We start from the raw sequence: 21,911 nt of genomic DNA, 5'->3' as shown, positions 1-21,911 counted from the left end.
GAATGTTAATGAGACAGTGTGGAGGAAAGAGTTATAAAGGATAATTTAGTAATAAAAAAAAAGTTAATAATCTGGATATATGGGAATGTCTACTTAATTACATGGAAAAAATACTCATGGGATAATTCTAGTTTTCCCATATGAACAGCCACAGATGAAATTACAAAAATGCTCATGCATCATCTACAGTTCAGAAGTGTTGTAAAGACAACCAGCTTTATCACACACATGGAAGATGTATTTTGCATACGGCCACACACAGCCTCAGAGCCAGGTTTTTATAAATCAGCGTAAATCAGCACATCTTGCAAGAATACAGGCTGCAGACAGGTTCTGTGGAAAAGAACCTGAAATCTCAGTAGACAGAAAGCTCAGATTGAGTCACTGGTAAGCTCTGGCAGCAAAGCTAGCCAGCAGACTCCTGGCCCAGTAGATGAAGTGATTATCCCCACTCAGAATCACATCTTGATCACTGCAGAATCACAGAGGCTGGCAGGGCCCTCTGGAGGCCATCGAAGCACTGCCCAAAGCCAAGTCACCTGGAGCAAGATGCTCAAGGCCACGTGGAGTCTGGTTTTGAACTTCCAGGATGAGGATCCTACAACCTTCTCTGACCAAACACTTCCAGAGTTCAATATTTACTGTGTAGATTTTCCTTGAAATGTTTAAAAATAATTTCTTGTATTTCAAGATCACATCTAAAATACCACATCCAGCTTTGGGGACTCTGATACAAGAAAAAGGTAATGAACTTCAGAATAAACCGAAGCAAGCGTAAAAGGTCACCAAGATGCTCAGAGATATGGAGCATGTGCTCTTAGAGAGGAAACTGGGCTTGTTCAGCCTGAAAAAAATAAAGCTCCAGAAACACCTAATCACAGCCTGATAAAACCCATGTTACCAAGATGATGAACTTCCCTTTTTAATAGTGGTGCACAGTGGGAAGACAAGAGATAAGCAGGATAAACAAAAAATGTTCCATCTGTCTACTGGGGAGAAACTTCAACCTAAGGGCAAGGAAGCACTAGAATAAGTTAACCCCTGGAGACTGTGAAGTCTGTCTTTGGAGGGTTCAAGACACAGCTGGACAAAGCCTTCAGAAACTCAGTCTGATCTCAGAGCTGGCCATACATCGAGCAGAATTATCCTATGTTCTTATGATTTCAGTAGCTGTCATTTGTTCTCCTGAGATAAATAAGAAGCAATTGCAATGAGGCATAGTATTTCTGGGACAAAAATTGAAGAAAAAATTTAGAGCACAGACTCATGAAGCACTGAAAAGGAAAACCATTACATATATCATCATCCAAAATTGACTGCTATAAGACAGCTACAGATTTCAATATTAAATGATATTTTAGAGAGATAAATTTATATTCAAAAAGTCCTAGTATTAGTTAAATCAATTTTGAAAACTTTAATCAAACTGTGATGTGACATATGTGTAGTCACTTAGAAGCCTAAACTTAGATACAACCAACAGAGAAAGAAGATGCAAAGTAATCTAAGAACAAAAAATACATTAAATTATCATGCAAGATCAAACATTCAAACTGGAAAAGTTCTGCAAACTTTCTAGCTGGAGCCAAAAACATACTTGCACAGGAACCTACAGATGACAAAAAAAAAGCCCAGAGGAATCTGCTAAGAGATAAATGATTTGAACAGGTTTTTATTTCTTCTCTCAGCTGAGAACTGTATGCATGTCAGGAAGTGACTATCCTGCTGCCCAATGCCAGCTCCTGCTCATTACTGCACAGGTCTCCATGGTTCAAAGATGCATTCTTATATTAAAAATACACAATTACATTAGATACATAAGGGAGGGAGGGAAGATGAGTGAGGAGTGAAGAAATAATAGATATTATGTGTGGTAAAACTCAAGCAAGAAATGCAATACGTCTTAATAACACCTTTGACAATTCTAGAATCAAGAAAATGAGACTGTCTGGATGGATTGGAAAAATAAATGAGTTTTCTGTTAAGAATAATAAAGATGTACAAAAACAATCATACTTTCTTCCACCCTTCTGCACTGAAAAGACAAAACACACAAAAAAATGTACCTAGTTCATATTAGCAAAAAATTTCACAAGATAGCCCTAACTGTTATCAAATTGCACTCTTTAAACTTCTTCAATACTGGTAGGGCAATATGAAATGGAAGCTTATATCGATGAATAAATTAATGGAAATACTCTGCAGAGATTCTTTGATTGCAGTTACCACATGCCACATATCCCTGTATACTTTATTCAGACATCTCAGACAAAACCATCACATACATCACACAGGAATCTTCTATGCCATATTTTCAGAGAAAAAATGATTGTGCATCCAGAATGCAAGTCAGTCAGAACTATAGCATCACACAATGAACCCACTGGGAACCTAATTTAAAGCTCATCTAGTCCAAACCTCCTACCCTGGAGCAGGACCAGTGTCAGCTCCATCAGGCTGTTCAAAGCCACATCACTCCTAGCTTTGAACATTTCCAGGAAGAGGACATCTACGACTTCTTTGGACTCCCTCATCATAGAAAATGCATTCCTTATGTCCAATCTAAATCTACTCTCAGTTTGAAATATTGCCCCTTGTCCTATCATTACAGGCCCTGGTAAAAGGTCTCTCTCCAGCTTTCTCAAAAGCTCCCTTTAAGTACTGAAAGGTTACAGTAACATCTCTCCAGAGCCTTCTCCAGGCTGAACAAGCTCAATCTTCTCAGCCTTTCCTCATAGGAGAGATGCTCCAACCCTCTGATCACCTTCATGTCCCTCCTCTGGACCCACTCCAACAGGTCCATGTCTGTCCTGTGCTGGGGATCCCTGAAATGGCTGCAGCACCCAGGTGGAATCTCACAAGAACAGTAAAGGGGCAAAATCCCCTCCCTACCCTTGCTGCACACCTGCTTTGCATGCAGCCCAGGACACAGCTGACTTTCTGAGCTGCAAGTGCACATTGCCAGTCATGTTCACCAGTATCCCAAATCCTTCTCTACAGGGTTAGCTCTTCCAACCAACTCAACCTGCAGCTACACTATTGGGTTATCTGTTTAGTAAAGTGATATCATCACAGAAAGGAAACAAAACAGGAGAATGGGAGAAGAAAAACAAGAAACCCTTTTATTTCAGCAGCACTGCAGTTGCACTGAATTAACTGTAACATCATTAGTCACACTGCTAGCATAATCTTTCAAGCCTTCTTTTGATAGATGAGTGCATCCTTGAATACAGCCAACACTATTCCATTTGTATAACAGCTTAAATTTTCATCGATGCAGTTTAATTTCATTGCAATTGGTTTCCATATTTTGCTTCTCAGTACCTGATGGTTTTATATGAAAACAGAATTTTAAGGAGAAATTACTTAATCTGTGAACTTCCTTTCCTAGGAAAAAAAAAAAATAAAGCAACAGGCCAGTGACAATGACGTTCCAGAAGCAGGTAAAACAGTTGGAGGGTTGCATTTCTTTACCTGGCTTGCTTTCTTTCCAGTAGATTTCAAGCTCTCGCTTTTTCTCTATATAACTTTTCACGTATTTTTGCTCTGTGGTTAAGTACTTTAAAATTTAGGACTTCTGAGAGATTGAAATAAGCAAGCCAGTATTTGTTACAGGAATTGACATGAGAAAATTACTATGCATTTCAAAAATACCACACAAAACACTGAGCTATTTGACCATTAACCAGGAGAAATGGACTTAAAACACCTTCAAAAAAGTTAAAGCCTTTTGTTGCTGACTAAATTCTATAACTGTTTTGTCAGAAATGAACTCTGTTACAAGTTTCAATTCACAATGCACCTTAACCAATGAAACATTCATATTAAAACATGTCATAGGAAAGAATATTGTAGATACTTCTAGTCTTCATAAACTTTTATGCTCATGAACATTTATGCAAAAATCTACCATTATTAGAGTCCAACTTGCATGTAACAGAAAATTGTGCCTTTATTTATAGCTTTTCCACACAGAAAAAAATCAAACAGTGAAGCAGTGTAAGTAACAAGTTTTAAATAGGTATTTTAAAAATATGAAGATAATTTCAGGAACTATTATGACAGCAATCACTTATAAGTTGCTATATTAACAACTTAAAAATTAATAAATAAGCCAGGTTTTTACCACCTCAGTGAGATCATGAGCAACTATGCTTCATGCTTGGCAACAGATTTGCAAAACACGCATCTAGAACTGGAGGTTTCTGTTCTGCTCTAGAACATCACACACAATCAAACATGCAGACATTCTGATGAAGAGAAGTTGCACAGGTTTTTTTTCCTTTTCCTTTCTTTCCTTTCTATGCCAAACTCACAGTGGATTTCTCCAATGGGAAAATCAACTTTTCCCCTGTTTTTCATAGACGTATTCTTTTTCAGCCTTGAAGTAGTTCAAAGCCATGACACTAATCAGTTAACTCCACTACTTACAGACAGGAAAAATCAATTTACCTGAATGCCATCAAGCAACTTGCTCATGCACCAGTAACTATCAGCTTCTATGTTCTGCAGCACTTCTTCAGGCAGACTGGAAACATCAAAATTTTCCACTTCTTCTTCTTCTGTTTCAGGAAAAGAAAGACAAGCCAATGAAGTGCATAGAATAAATAAAGCAAGAATGAGGAAAATAATTGAAAACAAAGACAGACACCACTTATCTTCTAGTCAGAAACCAATGCACATTTACTTTAACAGGGACTGAATGAATCATTTACTGCTCAACTGTGTCATCTAATGGCTTTAAATGTTAATGAATACTTAATTTCTTGCAGACTGTGAAAATCTCAAATCATGCCTGGTTAACCAGAATTAATATATAATAAATTACTTTATTCTAAACATTTCACACCTGAAAGAGGATCAGAAGCACTTTGAGAGCCCTCAAGCTATATATGAACAATCTCTGAAGAAGAGGACTATGTTAGCACCATGCACAGAATGTGCAAATATGTCACCAGTCTTCACAGAAGAAAAAGCCCTGAAAAATCTTCTCAGAAAACCACTGAATTTTATTTAGAAAGCAGACTATAGCTTTTCAAGGAGGATTTGTTTTTCCAGCAAGTATTTGGAATAGAAGAAAATCAGACAAAAGAAAACAGGTGATTCCCACTCCCCATCCCCCAAAAACTCTCTGATTCTCAACACTGGAAAAGCACAGAATCCAAATGACACCTAACTCATGGAAACCAAGTCTATCAAACAAGTGCATTTAAAGAAATTCACTCTTCAACATGAACCACAATTTTACATTGTCTTTTTAAAGGCATGGAATTTGAATTAATCCATTTAGAAAAGAAACAGAAAGTGCTGTCCTGACTCTTTACTTTCAAAGTTCCCATACAGCTGCAGAAGAGAGTTTAAAATGCCCTGTGAAGGCTCCAAGTAAAAGGTGTAGTTTCCTTCTTTCAGCAGCTCACAGTGCCTTACTGTATCAAAATGAATATCAAGGAAGCATCTGTCCCAGCCCTGGTTTATTCTCAAGGAGAGAGAGGTGCAGAAGAGGTTAATTCTACCTAAATTGTGCATGGTGTACCTAAGAAGGAATTTCGTCCATTACATACCTGCAAGGTAATATAAAATAAAAAGTAAGAGTAAGCCAAGAATATGTATCTTGAAACTCATCTATTAGCTGTCTCTTGGCTTTGCAGTATGTAATTAGAGATGCCCAAGGACATTTTAGGTTGTCACATTTGATTATTCTACCTTAAACAACTTATTTATCCATTGGCAATAACCATTACCATTACATATATTTTGGAATAATTTTAACATATCTGTGATTTTACCACTACTAGTAGGCACTGGTAGCAAGGTCTTACCAAAGCATTCCTGTGTACATTGATGTCTATATGTGGGTGCACACCTTCTAAGGGATAAATGGTTTTGGATTGTGAAATATTAATAGCTGTAGGACAAGAAGATTAGGCTGTGCCAATAAGGCATTACCTTAGATATTTACTTACTAGGGAAATCTGGTAAATGAAATGCGAGTGCAGCATAAAATAATAGCATGGGATGATCTCAGAGGTGGCAGGGATGTAAACAATTAACCAATAGCCATTTACTGGTAATTTAATGAATTCCACCTTTGCACTGGAGTACAGTTCTATAAACCCAGTTTCTAAAAGAAGATTCAACATATTTCAAATACCCTATATAATAAAGTCTGATATAACACTACCTTTCAAAACAGAGCAGCAGACTACAACACCATTTTTTTTTAATATCACATCCTTTGTTAGGAGAAGAAAATATTTATGACAGCAGCATATGCTATAAAAAGGAGGGAGATGCCCCACAATGGACAGCAAATTTTCTCTATGCTCTATGGAAACAATGGCAGTAAGTGGGAGCTAATGCTCCTCTGTCCTCTGGTCCTATCACTTTCTCTGTTAGACTCCTCTCATAAAAGACAGGTTCTAGAACAAGCCTGGCTTCATTTCACTCATTAAGCTTAATCCCTCCACAGAAAAACACATTAAGAGAAGAAGATAATATAAAAGTATTTTCATGGTAAAAATATTTGAAAACAATGGAGATAACAAGAAAGGTTTGAAGGAATGCAGACAGGTCAGCATCAGCCAAAGAACCGAAACATTTAGCAATAAAGAAACCTAACTCAAATTAGACAAGTAGCTAAGGTGAAGTGCATTTAGCAAAATTAATCTAAACTGAAATGCCAGCTCTGCAGCTCACAAAAAATAAAATGAACAGCATAAAGGTCCCTGAGAGGCCAGAAAAAGTTGCAAAGAAATACCAACATGTCCACTACCAATACCACAAATAGAAAAATTACTAAGGGCTGTAAGTAGGACTTACAGAAAGACAAAATATTACTAGACTTAAGATGGACAAAGTAAAGTCAATTTAAGATGACAAGTTTCACATGAACCTGCTAAAAACATCAATATTAAGTATTTATCTGTCTACTTCCAACCTGATCTGCCTCAGGATTTTAAACTCCACAAAGACAAGCCCACAATTTTCAGCAGAGAAGCTCTTTTTAACAGTTTCAAAAAATAGAATTAAGGATAAGTATCCACATGAATTTAGAAAAAAAAGACTTTTCCAAATAAACAAGAAAATTAATGATGAATCCACTACAGAAGGAAACAAAACTTTGGCATATCTTGTACATATTAACTCACAAAAATGTCTTACAGTTATACTGTTTATCATATTTTCATGAACCAGTGCCCCAGTGGAAAAAAAATTCTAGTTAATATTTTTAACTTTCATTTGAATATTTCAAACAGAAAAAAAATACCCCACTCTCACTCTGCCTATGTCTACAGAAAAAAACAGTAAATGTACCAAATGTTCCTGGTATTTATATAAAACACAAACATATACTGAACCGTCTTCCCTTTGAATGAAGTCTTCAGGCCCTCCTCCACTAAACATTTGTTGAAAGAATGAGATTACAACTACTTGGACAATGTGCTCCTTTGCAAATTTTCTGCCTTGGAGCACCTTTTATTTTCATGACACTGGTATCACATTTCTGAACGAAAAGGTAGCTATAAACCATAGCACAACACACGTGGGTACGAAAAGATAACAAATGAAAAATATTTTTTTAAGTTCCCTTTCTCATCTTTCTTATCTTACCACATTTTTGTCTGTCTCTTTCAAAATCTATCATTTCACACTATATTCTCACATCAGGTTTTAAACCAACAAAAAAGAGGAAGATCCATACAAACATCAAAAGCGGTCATCTTCACCTCCCTCCACAGCCAGTAAAGATCAAGAAGTGACAAAGTACTACCTGACTTGTTCTAAACTAGAAAGATAAATAAACCAGATGAATCACATTTTTTTTTAAAAAAAAATCTCGTTTCTCAGTATTAGCTATAATTTGCTCTTAAAAAGATTGTTTCAGAATGCAGACTTCTAAACTGTAGAAGTTTAAACCTACCTAAAATAAAGCTTTAAACACCCACCAAATGATCTGCCATCCTGCGACTGAACTATCTGCAAACTGTGAGAAAACCAGGGCACTTTGTGAAGGTAGGCTAAATGAAGCAACTTGGACAGCAGCAACACTCCAGCATTAATATTTTGGAAAAACTAGATTCTGATTCTTTTAATAAAGATGGATTATCAAATTAGAATGATCAATTTTATTTTTTTTTCCCCCAGAAAATACAATATAGGCTTTAATATCTTTCAATGGTTCCAATTACTGTTCATCAGAGGTATGTTCCTGAAGCACAAAGAGGAAGTCAGGACAGGCCTTTCTGAAAAGAACACAGGTCTGACACAAATTCACTACTCTAAGTAAAATTCTCATTATTCCATAGGGAACAACAGCAGATATAGATAGCTTTTAGCAATCTTTCTTCACTGAAAGAATCAGTAGTCCCCAGTTACAATGTCACAGAACCAAATGTTCAGCCATTACAGAAATAAAAAAAGCAGTTTTATGAAGTACTTGTCCAGCTGTCTTGATTTGTCTCCCCTTTGAAGAGATATCCAAGAACATTTTGCTTTTCTGTGGCTTAAAGAGACTGATCTTTAGCATTTCCATAAGCCTCTTAAACACAAAATAATTATTCAATATCTTTTATGTGTTCTTTAAATATATAAGCTACTTCTAGACCAATTTTCAATCCCATTGTGCTTCTAATGCATCATACTAAGCAATCTCTTCTGAAGTCAGATAATGAAGTATTGAAATTTAAAAAAATCTAATTTAATATTTAAGACAATTCAGTTGTATTTCTATTATACCCTAGCAGTATTTCCCCTGAGTAAAGCAACTGTGTCAAACTTTGGCTTAAAATTCTGCAACCAAGTATTTCAATGAATAAACCTAATTACTTTGAGCTACATGAAAATAATGTTTCATTAAGCTAAGATGTATATTTTTGGATATGTTACATTAACTGGTACTTTTTGATTTAAATGTGGTGTATGATGAACAAGGAGCTACCGTGAAAGAACCTAAGAACTCTTCTAATAAAGATGTCAGAGCATCACAAAAATCTCAAGTAAATTCTCAGTGACATCAATGGCTTCTGCTCCCTCAATCCACCTTACTTTGCTACACTTCATTGAGGAAGTTCAAAACTGACACTGAATATCCATATGACCCTTTTCCACAGTACAAATGAAATTTATAAAGGCCATCCCTTTCAACAAGCTCAAATTTAGGAACATTTGATTGGCAGAATGCTATGCAAAATCATAATCTACATATTTAGCATTTACTCATTTATTTGGCTATGCACGTAGTGCAAATGCTTTTTTTCTCCTGCAGATTTAAGGGAAAAGCAGTCAAACTCTTCTTGTTGCTCTCTCTTTTTTTTTTTTTTTTTTCTCTTATTTGGATGAAGAAATAGACGCACTAGAAAAGTTTTGAAAGAGAGACCACAAGGGATTTCAGGAAAAACAGAAGCAAAAATAACAAAATAACCATCCCAAAAGTACATAAGATATTATTTGTGCTTGACAACATAATTGCAATATCTGGTTTTAAATAATTTTAAATTTCTTTTCAATGAGTGAAATCTGAATGGATAATAATATAAAGACTGAATAAAAGAATGTGGACAGAAATAGAAGACCAGTGTGTGCAATATCTGGGGGAGAAAGATCACTGCCTAAAACTTCCCAATTAGGAAGTCTTACAGAAATTTCTCCTCTTTTTCAGTTTCCTGTGGAGTTCTTTATCATGTTATCTATACAACTGTAAAAGATATGAAAATGGTTGCCTGGAGAAAACCTGTTGTAGAATGGAGTCTGTGACATGCTGATCTGAATATGTGCATTGCTGTAAGCATGGTATTAGCTCTTCTTTACTCACTCCCAGGGTATTCTTCTGAAACCTCCTACCATGCAAAAAGACTAACTTTTTCTGAACAGCTCTAACTGGATCCACCCACAAAGGCAGAGACATAGGAATAAAATCCAAATGTAAAAAAATATTGCTTACAGCTATTTACAGATTTAGTTTCCCAATGACAGCAGAAAGTAAACATGCTAAACAGCTTGCCTCCATTGAAAGTAGGTTTTAATTCAAGATTAAACCCAATGGATGATTTTAACTGAAGTTGTTCAGCATGTTCAAATTAAGTTCACAACCAATTTATGTCTTTTAGATGTAATAGACTTCTTCTAAAGAGTACTGGAATTTTACCTTTTCAGTACAGATCAGGGTAAAAACACATGCAACCAATAAAAAGGCAGTTTGCATTCAGAACTTCTCTAAACCTGTTACCAACACAAAAACTCAGTCTTTATAAAGTGTGAATAAAATCAGTGTAACTTGATAGTTTTCATACTTCATTACACTGAGCAAGTTCCTACAAAAGATATATCCATTAAATAAAGCACACATTCTCTTAAAGGATTTTTTTTTTAATGAAACAAATATTTAATTGTTCTACTAATGTTTTAACTGTAGCTTTTTATCTTGAAATGGTTTCTCAACACTCAGAATCAGCAAAACTCAGATAAATCCACTGGAGTGCAAGGCAGGGGATAAAATGGATGTCAGGGTAGAAAAGATCTAGTGCTGAAGCCCAAAACAGACTACAAGATTACCAATAAATTATGATTGGTCTTTACATACACCTAATATACAAAATAATACATAAAAACATTAGCTTAGTTAATGATTTGAACATAAATTTGGGGGGGGGTTTAGCACTAATTTGTGTAAACATTGAAAAAGCATTACCATATACCTGAAGTCCAAATTAATCTCCTGCAGCAGTGCAAGGAAACCATTCTGACCACAGATGCACAGGGGTTTCTCTGCATAAAGCTTACTTTGCTACAATCTACTTCAGATGTTGCATCTTCAGGCAGACCTAACACAAAGGTTACCACACAAGTATTCAAAGTACAAAATCATACACATATGATTGCATGCAGAGGTGCACAGTAATATTTGCACAGCTAGATCTTACATATTCCACTCCAAACTCGGTTTTCAAAAGCCTTATGAAATACCTATTCAGTCATTGCTGCACTAAGGTAATGTTTTTCTAAGAAGATCAAGACATAATAGAGCATTTAAATGCAAATTCTTTCAGTAACAATTGCCTAATTAAATATGTATATTACCATATCAATATCACCAATTTAAAAATTTCTAGTTACATATTAATCTTGATAGAAATAGCTCTTGAGCTGTTAAGGATGAATCACCAAAGTAAAAGCTTCCCATTTCTTTGTGGTACTGCAGTCACAAAGGTAAAATTTAAAAAAAAACTTAATCATGTCATCGGTCCAGGCTGAGGTAAATATGACCTTACTGCATTTCAAATATTCCCCTATAACCAGACATGTTCTCACATATATGATATATTGACAACTTGTCAATTTTAACCTTGTCAATAATCTTACATTTGTTTTCAGTTGATCTTCCAGTTTCCTTCAGATACAGTAGGAAGAAAGGTAAGTATCTTTATACATCCATATAGGAATTATGTTTCAAATATTAACCACTATACTTTATCAATATGAAGTCTCTAAATAATATTTACTACATATGGCAACTGTTACAATCTTGTGTGACCCAGCAACCAAGGTAAATCAGCCTGTCCAAAAACAACATCAACTTGATCCTATGGACTGAACTTCTATGCTCATCAAAATAAATGTATGACCCTGCAAGTACTCTCAATTTGCTCTATCACAAAAGAGGAGATATTTAATATCCAGAATTCTGTAGATTCTGTATGAAAGTAATCAATAAATCATTCAGAGACTTCCTTTAGTGGGCCTACACTGCTTGACAGTAATCCTTTCAACCCAGGCTTTTTTTTTGGCTAGATTTTACCTGCAAATATATTTTTTTCCTCCACACTAAATAATCCAGAATTTTCCTTTAATTCATATTCATAACCTACTGTACATATATATATATATATATATATATATATATATATATATATATATATATATACACACACAAAAACAGACCTGTTTTTAAGGTCATTTTTTAATTTGAAAAATTGAAACTCTCAGGTCATGTTTCAAATTAAACAAAAGACATCAGCTCTTCATAGGCTGCAGACTGAGATTACTGGTCCTCAAGTCAGACAGAAGGAAGATGAAAAGCTCTGACCAAAAGGGCACAGAGGAGAATTAAGTAAAACTGGTGGTACCAACAGGTCTTTTGACTCACAGAACTTGCATAATGACAAATACAGGACTGAGAACCTCTTCCTCATAGGTGAATAATCTGCCAGTAAATGCAGTTTGAAATAGAAGGAAGAGTATAAACCACATTCCTGGGCATGACATTACAAGGAAACAGGAGCCTTCAAAGCATTTAAGATGGCAGCTCTTCTTAAAAATGGATTTCAGCAACAGTAAACACAATGCTCAGCACGAATTCTGCTCATAGTACTCACTTCAATAGGTTTGCTACTGTCAACCAAAACAGTTTGCCAGGGAGAAGCTGTGCATGTGACACCAAATTAAGGGACTCATAATTAGCAACCAGTATGCATGGTGAGCACAGGATGCTGATGAGTATTTTCTTAGAATGCCTCATAAGGGAATTCCCTGAGAAATCCAAAAGGTGCTTGGAGAATAGGAAATGAAAGATTAAAGTTTGAACATGTCTCCCACGTTGCAATTTTAATTAACTAGTTTGTGCTTTATCATTTAATTTTTTAAAGCATTAACACACATATACACAAACACATAGAGACAAAACATCAAGGGTGGGACAAGAGCAAACAACAGTGTGGTAAAACAAGTTTAAAGGAAACCTCAAGAACCCAGGCCTTCCCTGTGTTCAGGTATAGGATTGATTAGAGAGTTATTTCAGAACTATCACTCTAGCACTGGAAACGCCTTCAAAAAGAAACTATAAATTTATGTATTTTTGAAAAAGAACTATTTATTGGAGATGGAATAAACTCAACTGCACTAAAGGCTACAACATATTTAAAAGATAAACAGGTATATGTATCTGCATATGCAGGGGTGAACTTTAAAAGTACTGAAAATTAATATTTTCTACTGAAACTATTAAAAAAAAAGTCAAAAGAAGAAATTGCATGTAATTACTTAATAATAGAAGGCTGTCAAGAGAACTCATTTGAACAATTCCATAAACAGAAATAACACATTTCCTGGATAACTTAAAAAGCTCAAAGGCTCAAATCTAACTTGGGTGAAAATAAAAGTAGTACAAATTACCCAAGAACTCGTACATAAATATAAAAACTTCTGGAAATTCAGAAATGTATTTTTTCCCGTGACTGAAGACTGAAATATTTGCTGTCACATAAGCTCACCAACCATTTACATACGACCATAACTCTGTGTAAGTATAACTTCACTCACATATGAAGCAATTTTTATCCTAACCCGTTAATGTCATTGAATGGCATAACAAAGTAAGTTCTCAAAGAAAAATGGACAATAGAGGAAACAACTGTCCCTCAGTGACATCCCCACATGTCTGTGACAGTGGCAGTTTGCTGCAACCCACACTGTACAATATCCAATTTTCAATTGGATATATATCAACTTTCTTAACCAAAATTACATGCTTCTGTGTTTTGTAATCTCCCACATCATTCACAGCTAATAAGGAATCCACCTTCGAGATTTCTTGCCTTACTTAAAACAGAAATTAAGTAACATCCATTACTTCTGCTTTTTAGTATGAATGGCAAATACTAAATTTGAAGAAGCATATTTGAGGAGAATTCACTCTGCAGGAAACACTACTTCTTGTACTGTTTAATTGCTGAATGTATTCCTTAACTGTCTTAAATCTGCTGCAATTTATACTTTCCTAATGAAACTGCTACAAATGCTTCTGAGGCAAAAAAGCCACGAGGCTTGCTTTTTTCATAAAATTCAAAGATATTTTTACATATTGAATAGGTATTTATTGTCAAGATAAAGAAATAATCAAACCTCTAGGGAAAAAAAAAAGCCTGCTCTGTTCAAAAGTCTGTTCAAAAGTAATAATATGATCTCTAATTTTCTTGAACAATGTTACTGTAAGAAAGGTAGTTGTCTTTAAATTTCAGTCATACCACAGTAAATTTTTATGTCATAATTAAAGATGGGACATGTTCTTAAAAGCCAATTTTTTAAAAATACTGGGTTTTGTCAAAATGTGTGATATAAAAGCATTAAGTACTTTCTGCTTCTATGAAATAACACAATGAAAGTCTACAGAAGAAAAACTGTTCTACAAGAAAACTTTCTTTTTTATTGTGCTTAAGTACATAATTTTTCACTTCTGCTTTAAAAATTTGTTTTCCACAGCTTAAAGTAAAAATTTAAAACATCAGATTTCTCAATAAGAAACAAGCAAAATATCCCCCTGCTTATGAAAAAGCCAATGACTTCACTACTATGATTAAAAAAGGTTTGTATTTAAACTACAAAGCCAACTCAAATTGAAGTTTCAGCACACCAACTTGACAAATTTATGTGTATTGGTTTGACATCTATAAATTATTAACTAACCATGTATCTTATTGAAAATAAGACAAATTTTTTTTCTTACAGTTCTTTTTAAAACAGTGATCCGCCTAATTTGAAAATCTTTTCTTAGATCTTCACCTGCTACTGATCTATGCAACAGGATTGGGATGTTACACTTCTGCCATTTGTAAAACATGTTGTCATTGCTTAAGCCACTCTTTCTTTTGTAGCTTTTCTTCCCACAAGTTACTTCATAATAAACACACAAAAGTGTAATATTTGGATGTCAAAAGCCACTTCTAATGGCATAAAAGCTATTAAAGTAATTTCCTAGTCTGTTGGAAAGCATGCTTGAGAGGACTTCGATCTGGAAGTATAACCACCTCTGTGCCAATTCACTATAGAGAGATGACCACTAATTATAACTATATGGAGACCATGGGGAGTGGAGAAATAAGAATGCAGAAGCCAGAACTAAAATATGCTGCTCCCTTTGGAATACATATCTCTCCCACAGTTATATTTATTGCAATTACCTTCCTTCTTCAAAATTCTTCCTTTTTATTCCTGAAGAAACCTTTTGGTTTCTCCTCAATTTTAGTTTATTGTTTTCTACCACTACTCAAGATATTTTTTTCCATTTATTCCCACGACCCAACATTTCCAGTCTGTAGTTTCAAACAGAATACCCTTCACTAATGTCTCATTATTTACTCATCATATGAGTCTATTAGTTTCTTAATTTTCTTCAAAAATGAAACAATATAAACCACAAAACGTATTTCAAATTTGAGAAATGTTTCTTAAATTAGCACTAATAAATTAATAAAATTAATTTAGTTTGTAAAATACTGAGAGTTTGCACTAAACATCACAAAACAGCATCTCTTTAGACAGATACATTTGAAAATTTAGAAACATAAATACAGATGCAAAACAAACTTTAAAAGCAGATAATTTAAATCTACATCATCCTATGCAGTAAAGAAGTACTTTCATTGACAGATCTGTTTTAATATATACATGGGGAACAAAAATTCTTTCTCCTCAAGTTCTTTTTAGTATACATCAGAGAAGAAACAAAAAAAAAAGCAAACTTGAATACGAAAAGACAACAATTTAAAAGACAAATCTGAGTTAGCTGAAAACATCAAACACTTCAAATCAATAGAAAAGTAATCAGAATAAGTCAGGTCTAGCCTAAGACAGAAGTTTGATTAGTCTCATTTGATCTAAGAATTTTTTTTATTAATTTAGAGATTTCTTCTATATAACTCTTAGCAAAAATTCAAAAGAGCACCTCTGATTTTACCTGTAAGACAGGATTTGGAAAGTTTCTTCACAAGAAATATCTAAACAAAAAATCCAATCTCCTGCTAGGAGGTGGTATTTTATAGGTTCCATCAGACCTCTCTCAGACTTTTTGCCTTTTGATGATAAACTTCCTGACACTCATATGATTGAAGAAATTTTTATTAGTAACTTTCAAGTTCCTACTTGGCTCCTCCTCTAAGGCATAAAAACTGTGAGTCATAAGATGGGCTTTACACAGGCTTGAACTCCCCAGCTGCTTTTCAAAAAGATATTCACTTTAAATCACAGCTTTATCACAAAAAATAAATGGAGGGTGGGCCATACATTGTAGTTTGCTGATCAGTATTCTCAAGACACACTTCTTAGGTATGACATGGAAGCATGCAATAAATATTTAAAACAAACAAACAAACAAATTAAAATAAAGGCTAACCCAAAACACTGAATTCCATCTACAGATGCTTCCATTCACAATAATGGGGAGAGCAGTAAAACAAATAACAAGAAGCTGTAAGTTTAAGGAAATATAATCCAATTATTTTTGCTCTAACATCAATAAGAAAACTTTGTAATGTTAGGAAGAGTAGGAAGATGACTCTAATCTCACACCTACAGATTTAGTAAAAAAAAAAAAATTATGAAATGTCAATTTCCAATTTTTCAGTTCCTATCTTATGCCAACAAAGATGAAAAATTTTAATTTAATTCCTGACTTCACAGGAAAGCCAGTTATATACATCTTTAAGAAAAGAACATTAAATTTAAACAGTGGTACACTGAAGCTATTACTACCAGTCATCAGAAATTGTTAGGTCTGAAAAACCTCTGTCCAACACCTATTTTAATCTTTGAGGAAGTAGGTTTTTGCTTCTTCCACAGTTGCTCTTAAAGCTTTTCTCCACAGCCAACCTTTTTTAATTCCTTTAGATATTTTTTTTAAAGCTTGTAAGTCAAACACAGATCAAAAAATGCAGCAACTGTTACTACCCTTTCAATGAAAATATGATAATTAGGTATGATACTCTTTTGAAAAAGTTATTTATGGAGGGCAAAGTGACAGGTTTCAGACATGGAGCTCAGCAACTTCATACATAGATGCTAGTCTGAAAAAAAAAAAAAAAAGCTACTGAGATTGTCCTTTCTTTAAAGATCATTTAAAAATGAACAAAATTTGAAAGACTAATAGACCTTAAAATTTCAGGCATTAAGGAAGGTTGGGATTTTTTTTACTTTGTTTTAAACAGATAACTCATAAGAGACTATGAGCAATTAATACCATTGCTCAAAATACTGATTTTCTCTCACATACAAAGCTAAAAATAAAAGGCAATTAAGCAATTAAGATGATCTTAATGTCTCTTTTTCACTTCTATTAGCTATTGTTAACAAGAGCCAGAGAATTCTAACTTTAATTAGGCTTACTTGACTGCAAATAGAAACCTTTTTTAAAATTATCCACAGGAACGGTTTTAGTTGAATTACATTATTTTTTTCCTGAAAGACAGTGATGCTGAGGTACATCCTTCTTTGTCAACTAATACATTCTTATGATTCAAGTATCCAGGACTCTTACTACTCTCTATCTGTAATCAAACTGAAGAACATATTTTATCACAGCGCATACTATATTCAAGCTAGAATATGTGCCAGTTCATAACAACAAGAATTTTCATTTTACAGTTTTTCTGGTTAACTGAACAGATTTTCAAGAAATTCATTTTATTTCAGTGGAGGTAATGAAGATTACTGGAGTTACTTTCTTCATTGCATCAATATGATATGACTTTGAACACTCTGATTACTAAGAACTACAAATGTACTTTAAAAAGCAAAGATATTATAGAAAATGTGACAATTAACATTTTAAAAAGTCTACATATGAAAAGCAAAGGAAGGGGACAAAGCCCAAGTCTATTAGATGTAACAATGCATCCAGCATTTCAGATGAACTGTTCTAATTAGCTCAGAAATCTGACAGTATATTAGAGAGCGAAATAAAAATTGAAACAGAACTGATTTTGTAAACCTGCACTGTCTATAGCAGGTTTACAAATCAAAGTCATTCAAGACATTATTAGGATGCAAAATAATAGAAAAGCAGGTTGCCATATCCTGTATCTGTTTGTTATGCTCCCTAACCTTTTAAGCAAAAAGTAAGTGTAATTCACAAATCCTTAGCATGAGTCTTATGTGTTATTACACAGCTAAAGCAGTCTCAGTGCTACCTGGCACTAAACAGGCCTTTGCTTCTCCCTTTGTTCCTAACATGCTCTTATCCCCACATCAGCACTCACACTCTTCTCTGATCCTCAAGATGAGTGCAGAAAGGGAAAGAATTCCATTTATTATGGGCCTAGTTTCCAGCCAGTTTAACTGTGCCCAAGGAAAGCCAATGCAGACCAAAAAGAGAAGACAGGAATGCACATTGTGGGTTGGAAAAAAAAAAGCAAAGCCACCTGTTTTGACAGCAGAAAGCCCTGCTTCTGCTGTGCCATCCAAGCACATGGCAGGCAAACTCTTTTCTGACCAATGCAACCTAATCTGGAAATACTCCAATATGTGGTTCCAGTATGAAGTTTAAGGAACAGAGAAATGAAGCTAAAGCAGGCAGGGTACACTGACCTCTTGAAAGAACAAATGGGATCTGGAAGATTCTGCAGCACATAGGAATCCAGTTCACACTGTCCCAAGCCCTCACAGGGTATCAAATACATTAATGAATAAAACACATACAGTAATGTACTACTACTCAACTACGCTATACAGTTACTTGCAGATATATGCTCAGCTGCTCATTATTGACCTTCTCTCGAGGTTACTGTATTCTAAAATATGCCAAAATTGCGTCAGTATGATTAGCCAAAAATCCACTAACTAAAGAAGCAAATCACTTCATTTTATCAAAACCTATAGAGAGCACTCACACAAACAGATCTACTCATATGGTTGATACTAAATGCCACCACAAAATTCCAGGTTAATTAACTAGGAAAAAAAAGTAGGGAATAAATTCTATCACTAGCAAGTCACACACAAACTGCGTATCTGAGTAAAGCTTGACTACGTTCATTAGGACTTTTATACTACTGTAACTGTATTGAAAAATTATCCTTAAATTTAATGGCTTTATAACTCTAAGCCAGAACAAAGTGCCCACTACAGAAGGAGTCCACTGCAACTACAAAAGTAAAATTCCAACAAGTTGTGCTAAAAGATAAAGATTAATTTATCCAAGTAAATAATTAAAATAAATATTCAAACACAAAATGAAAGGGTCAAAAGATTAATAGGAATTTATAGTTCACTGGTTCTTATCAGTCAATTCTCTCTATTATGCAAGTTCTGCCAACATATTTGCCCTTCTTCATGCTCCCTTATTCCCTAACCCCTCACAAACTAAGCATGAGATGTGCTCTTAATACTCTCCCTGTTTTCCTTAGTTCTGTTTGGAATGTCTCCAAATATCTAGCTTTATGAACTAGCCCTATACAGAACAGTATATCATGGCAAGCACCAAGGTAGCTGACAAACAATTCAAAGAATTCAGTGCTAGTTATTTTCACATGGATTCTCCTACTTGATTAAAGGGAATAAAAGGATGTAAAATAGTAGTTTCTTTGTCCAATTAGGCCTGAAAAACAGTATTATATATTAATAAAGACAAGTGCTCAGACATTGTGAATAATTCATTTTTTCTTAAGTGAGACATACATAAAAACAAATTAACAATTTAAAAGCATAATCTGTCCAAGTGCTTCAAAAGTGTGCTTTTTAAAGCACTAAAATTCAGGTCTATATTCTTATTGTCTTTGTTTCCATGTAACTTATCTGAAGGATTTTTTTCAAAAACTACAACTCAAAAATATTTAAATTAATGGAAAAAAATTCTAACTGCTTTTCCACTGCAGTCAAAGTCGGTCCTGCCTCACATCACAGAAGTACCAAGTCCTCTGTGTGTGGGCTCAACACAGGTTTCTGCTTCCTTCTGGATCTTTACCATGGTGCAAAGCAGGAATCATCACTTTGCAAAACCAAATTCAAATACTGTCTATCTTACTCATCACAGTTCTCCCTTCCTTCAGCCACCCTGCAGCAAGCACAAAGTACTTTCACTGACAGCAGATTGGCACAGGAATGGGGAGAGTGGGGCAACATATTCCTAGAAATTGAAATTGAGAAGGTTCACAGTGGATATCTCCAAGCAAGCTAAGATAATGCTGAACACTTTTTATGCTATGTTACAGTTATAAATATATATATACACACACACACACACATATATATATATATATCCAGGTGTACATATATTAAGTGCTCAATAATACATGAAAGCAAAGAGTGCAGCAAAGAAAACTGATGGGTAAGTAAAAAGATTCAGGTCACCAAGTGGCTTGTGTGCATTGCAGCTTTTTCAGAGGAATGCACAGGATGTTTTCTAGACTTACATAGAAGATGTACTTGGCTTTTCAGTACTTTTAAATCTTCAATTCAACAGTTTTGTGTAAGACTTCTTCATTTTTTGCTCACCAAAATACCACAGATAACAATACTCCATTTAATTATCAGAGAGTATTTAATGGAATATTGTTCATGTTTATGATAACTTGAGTCAACTTGCTTGATGCCATGAGTGTTACTATAAAATTATGGAAATATTAAGAAACAGCACTGAAATATACTTTGTATATGGAAACTACATTACTAGCAATTTGCATTAAGGAGAAAAAAAATCGATGTGATTAAATGGAACTTGTACTATGGAATTTTCATTTGATAGAAAAGTGATTTAAAATATTTTTAATAGCTTTTCATAAATTTTACAAGGGTTTTAAAACAACATTTATTTTCTTAATACTTTTACAAATTGCAGGAAAACATTAAAATATCAATTATGCTTCATGTCCCTGCTTTTATGTAAATCCATTTTGTGTTTCATAAATCATTTCAAAAAAGAATGTGTACATAAAATCATTTTAACATAGTATTGTGCAAAACCTTTTATTTATTTAAACAAAGAAAAGCATGGAAACAGCAGAAGCTTATTACAAAGTTTAATGTCATAATTAAAAGAAAACTTGAAGAGCATACTACAATTGCAAATAAAATCTTTGCATCTCTCTCAAACTGAAGAAATCCCTCATATTCCTGAAGCTCAGATCTTCCAGAATTTCTCTCCTGGTAAAGCAGAAGACAGTGAAATTTCAAGGGCCTGGGAGAAAGAGAAGCATCCAGTTAATCCAGTTATAGCTCTTTGTTCTAGTTTGTAAAAACAATTTTTCATCCTTCAATTTCAGTCAGTTTCTTCTAAATAACTACAAATATGTTACATCTTTTCCATTTTTTCCTCCTCAAAACTTCTAGGTACAAGTTCTATCCATAATTCTCCAAGGATTAGTAGAATTGGTAGAACTGAATAATAAAGGTCTAGAAATGTAGACAGCAAGATAAATTATCTCAAATTAATTTATATATACTGTCGCAAAAGAGGTTTGGTCTTGTAAAGGAAATAATGCACACTGAACAAAATTTTACCTTATATAAGGTAAAATATATATATGTACATCTGTATATATATATATAAAATACATATATATATATATACCGGTAAGTATGAAGAAAAACAGTTCCTTAAAATCAGTGGGTTAATATTCTTTGCTCTCTGGCTTGCTATCTCATCATTCAGGAATTCAGTTTTATGTACATTCCAAACAGATCTATTTGTTCCACAAAAATTACAATTCTCCTGAAAATAAAATTCTCTGCTTAACTAACAATTTTTCCTATTTTATAAAAAAAACCACTGATGAATTACCTCCGATACGGCCATGATAAAATGTTCCAAAACTTTACTTCAATTATACAATGAAAATAACCATTTTTGATACAGTATTCAAAGTGGGGGGGGAAAAACCCAAAATGAATAGTTTTAAATACAATTATTCACTGTTGAAAAAGGTGAAAGGAAGACAAAATGAGACTGCATACCAGTTATAAGGGAAGGAAGACTTCCTGGAATATATGAGAGGGAATGGAAAAAGTGGTAAACAAGGGAGTTATAGACAGATGAAGGCACTTTAAAGACCAAAGAACCTTTGCTTATTTATAGTAAAAGTAGTCTTGGAATAAATCCTATCCCGTTTCCATTAAGATTTGGGCCTAGATTAATTATCACTTAAGTCATA

The 21,911-nt window shown here is 34.1% G+C and overlaps 1 protein-coding gene across 6 annotated transcripts in view; it reads right to left on the bottom strand.

Annotated features, from left to right (window-relative positions):
- Positions 1 to 21,911, bottom strand: part of TBC1D22A (TBC1 domain family member 22A) — a 142,694-nt gene that overhangs the window by 85,730 nt on the left and 35,053 nt on the right. For all 6 annotated transcript variants that reach the window (XM_023918659.2, XM_086886867.1, XM_086886871.1 and 3 more), the window contains exon 9: positions 4,453 to 4,562. In XM_023918659.2, coding sequence (XP_023774427.2) covers positions 4,453 to 4,562 — 110 coding nt within the window. The remainder of the gene's footprint in view (positions 1 to 4,452; positions 4,563 to 21,911) is intronic.

The sequence above is a fragment of the Cyanistes caeruleus genome, chromosome 4, assembly GCF_971803275.1.
Source record: "Cyanistes caeruleus chromosome 4, bCyaCae1.hap1.1, whole genome shotgun sequence".
NCBI lineage: Eukaryota > Metazoa > Chordata > Aves > Passeriformes > Paridae > Cyanistes > Cyanistes caeruleus.
Note: the sequence above shows the minus strand (reverse complement) of the source record. Positions and strands in the feature narration are given on the sequence as shown.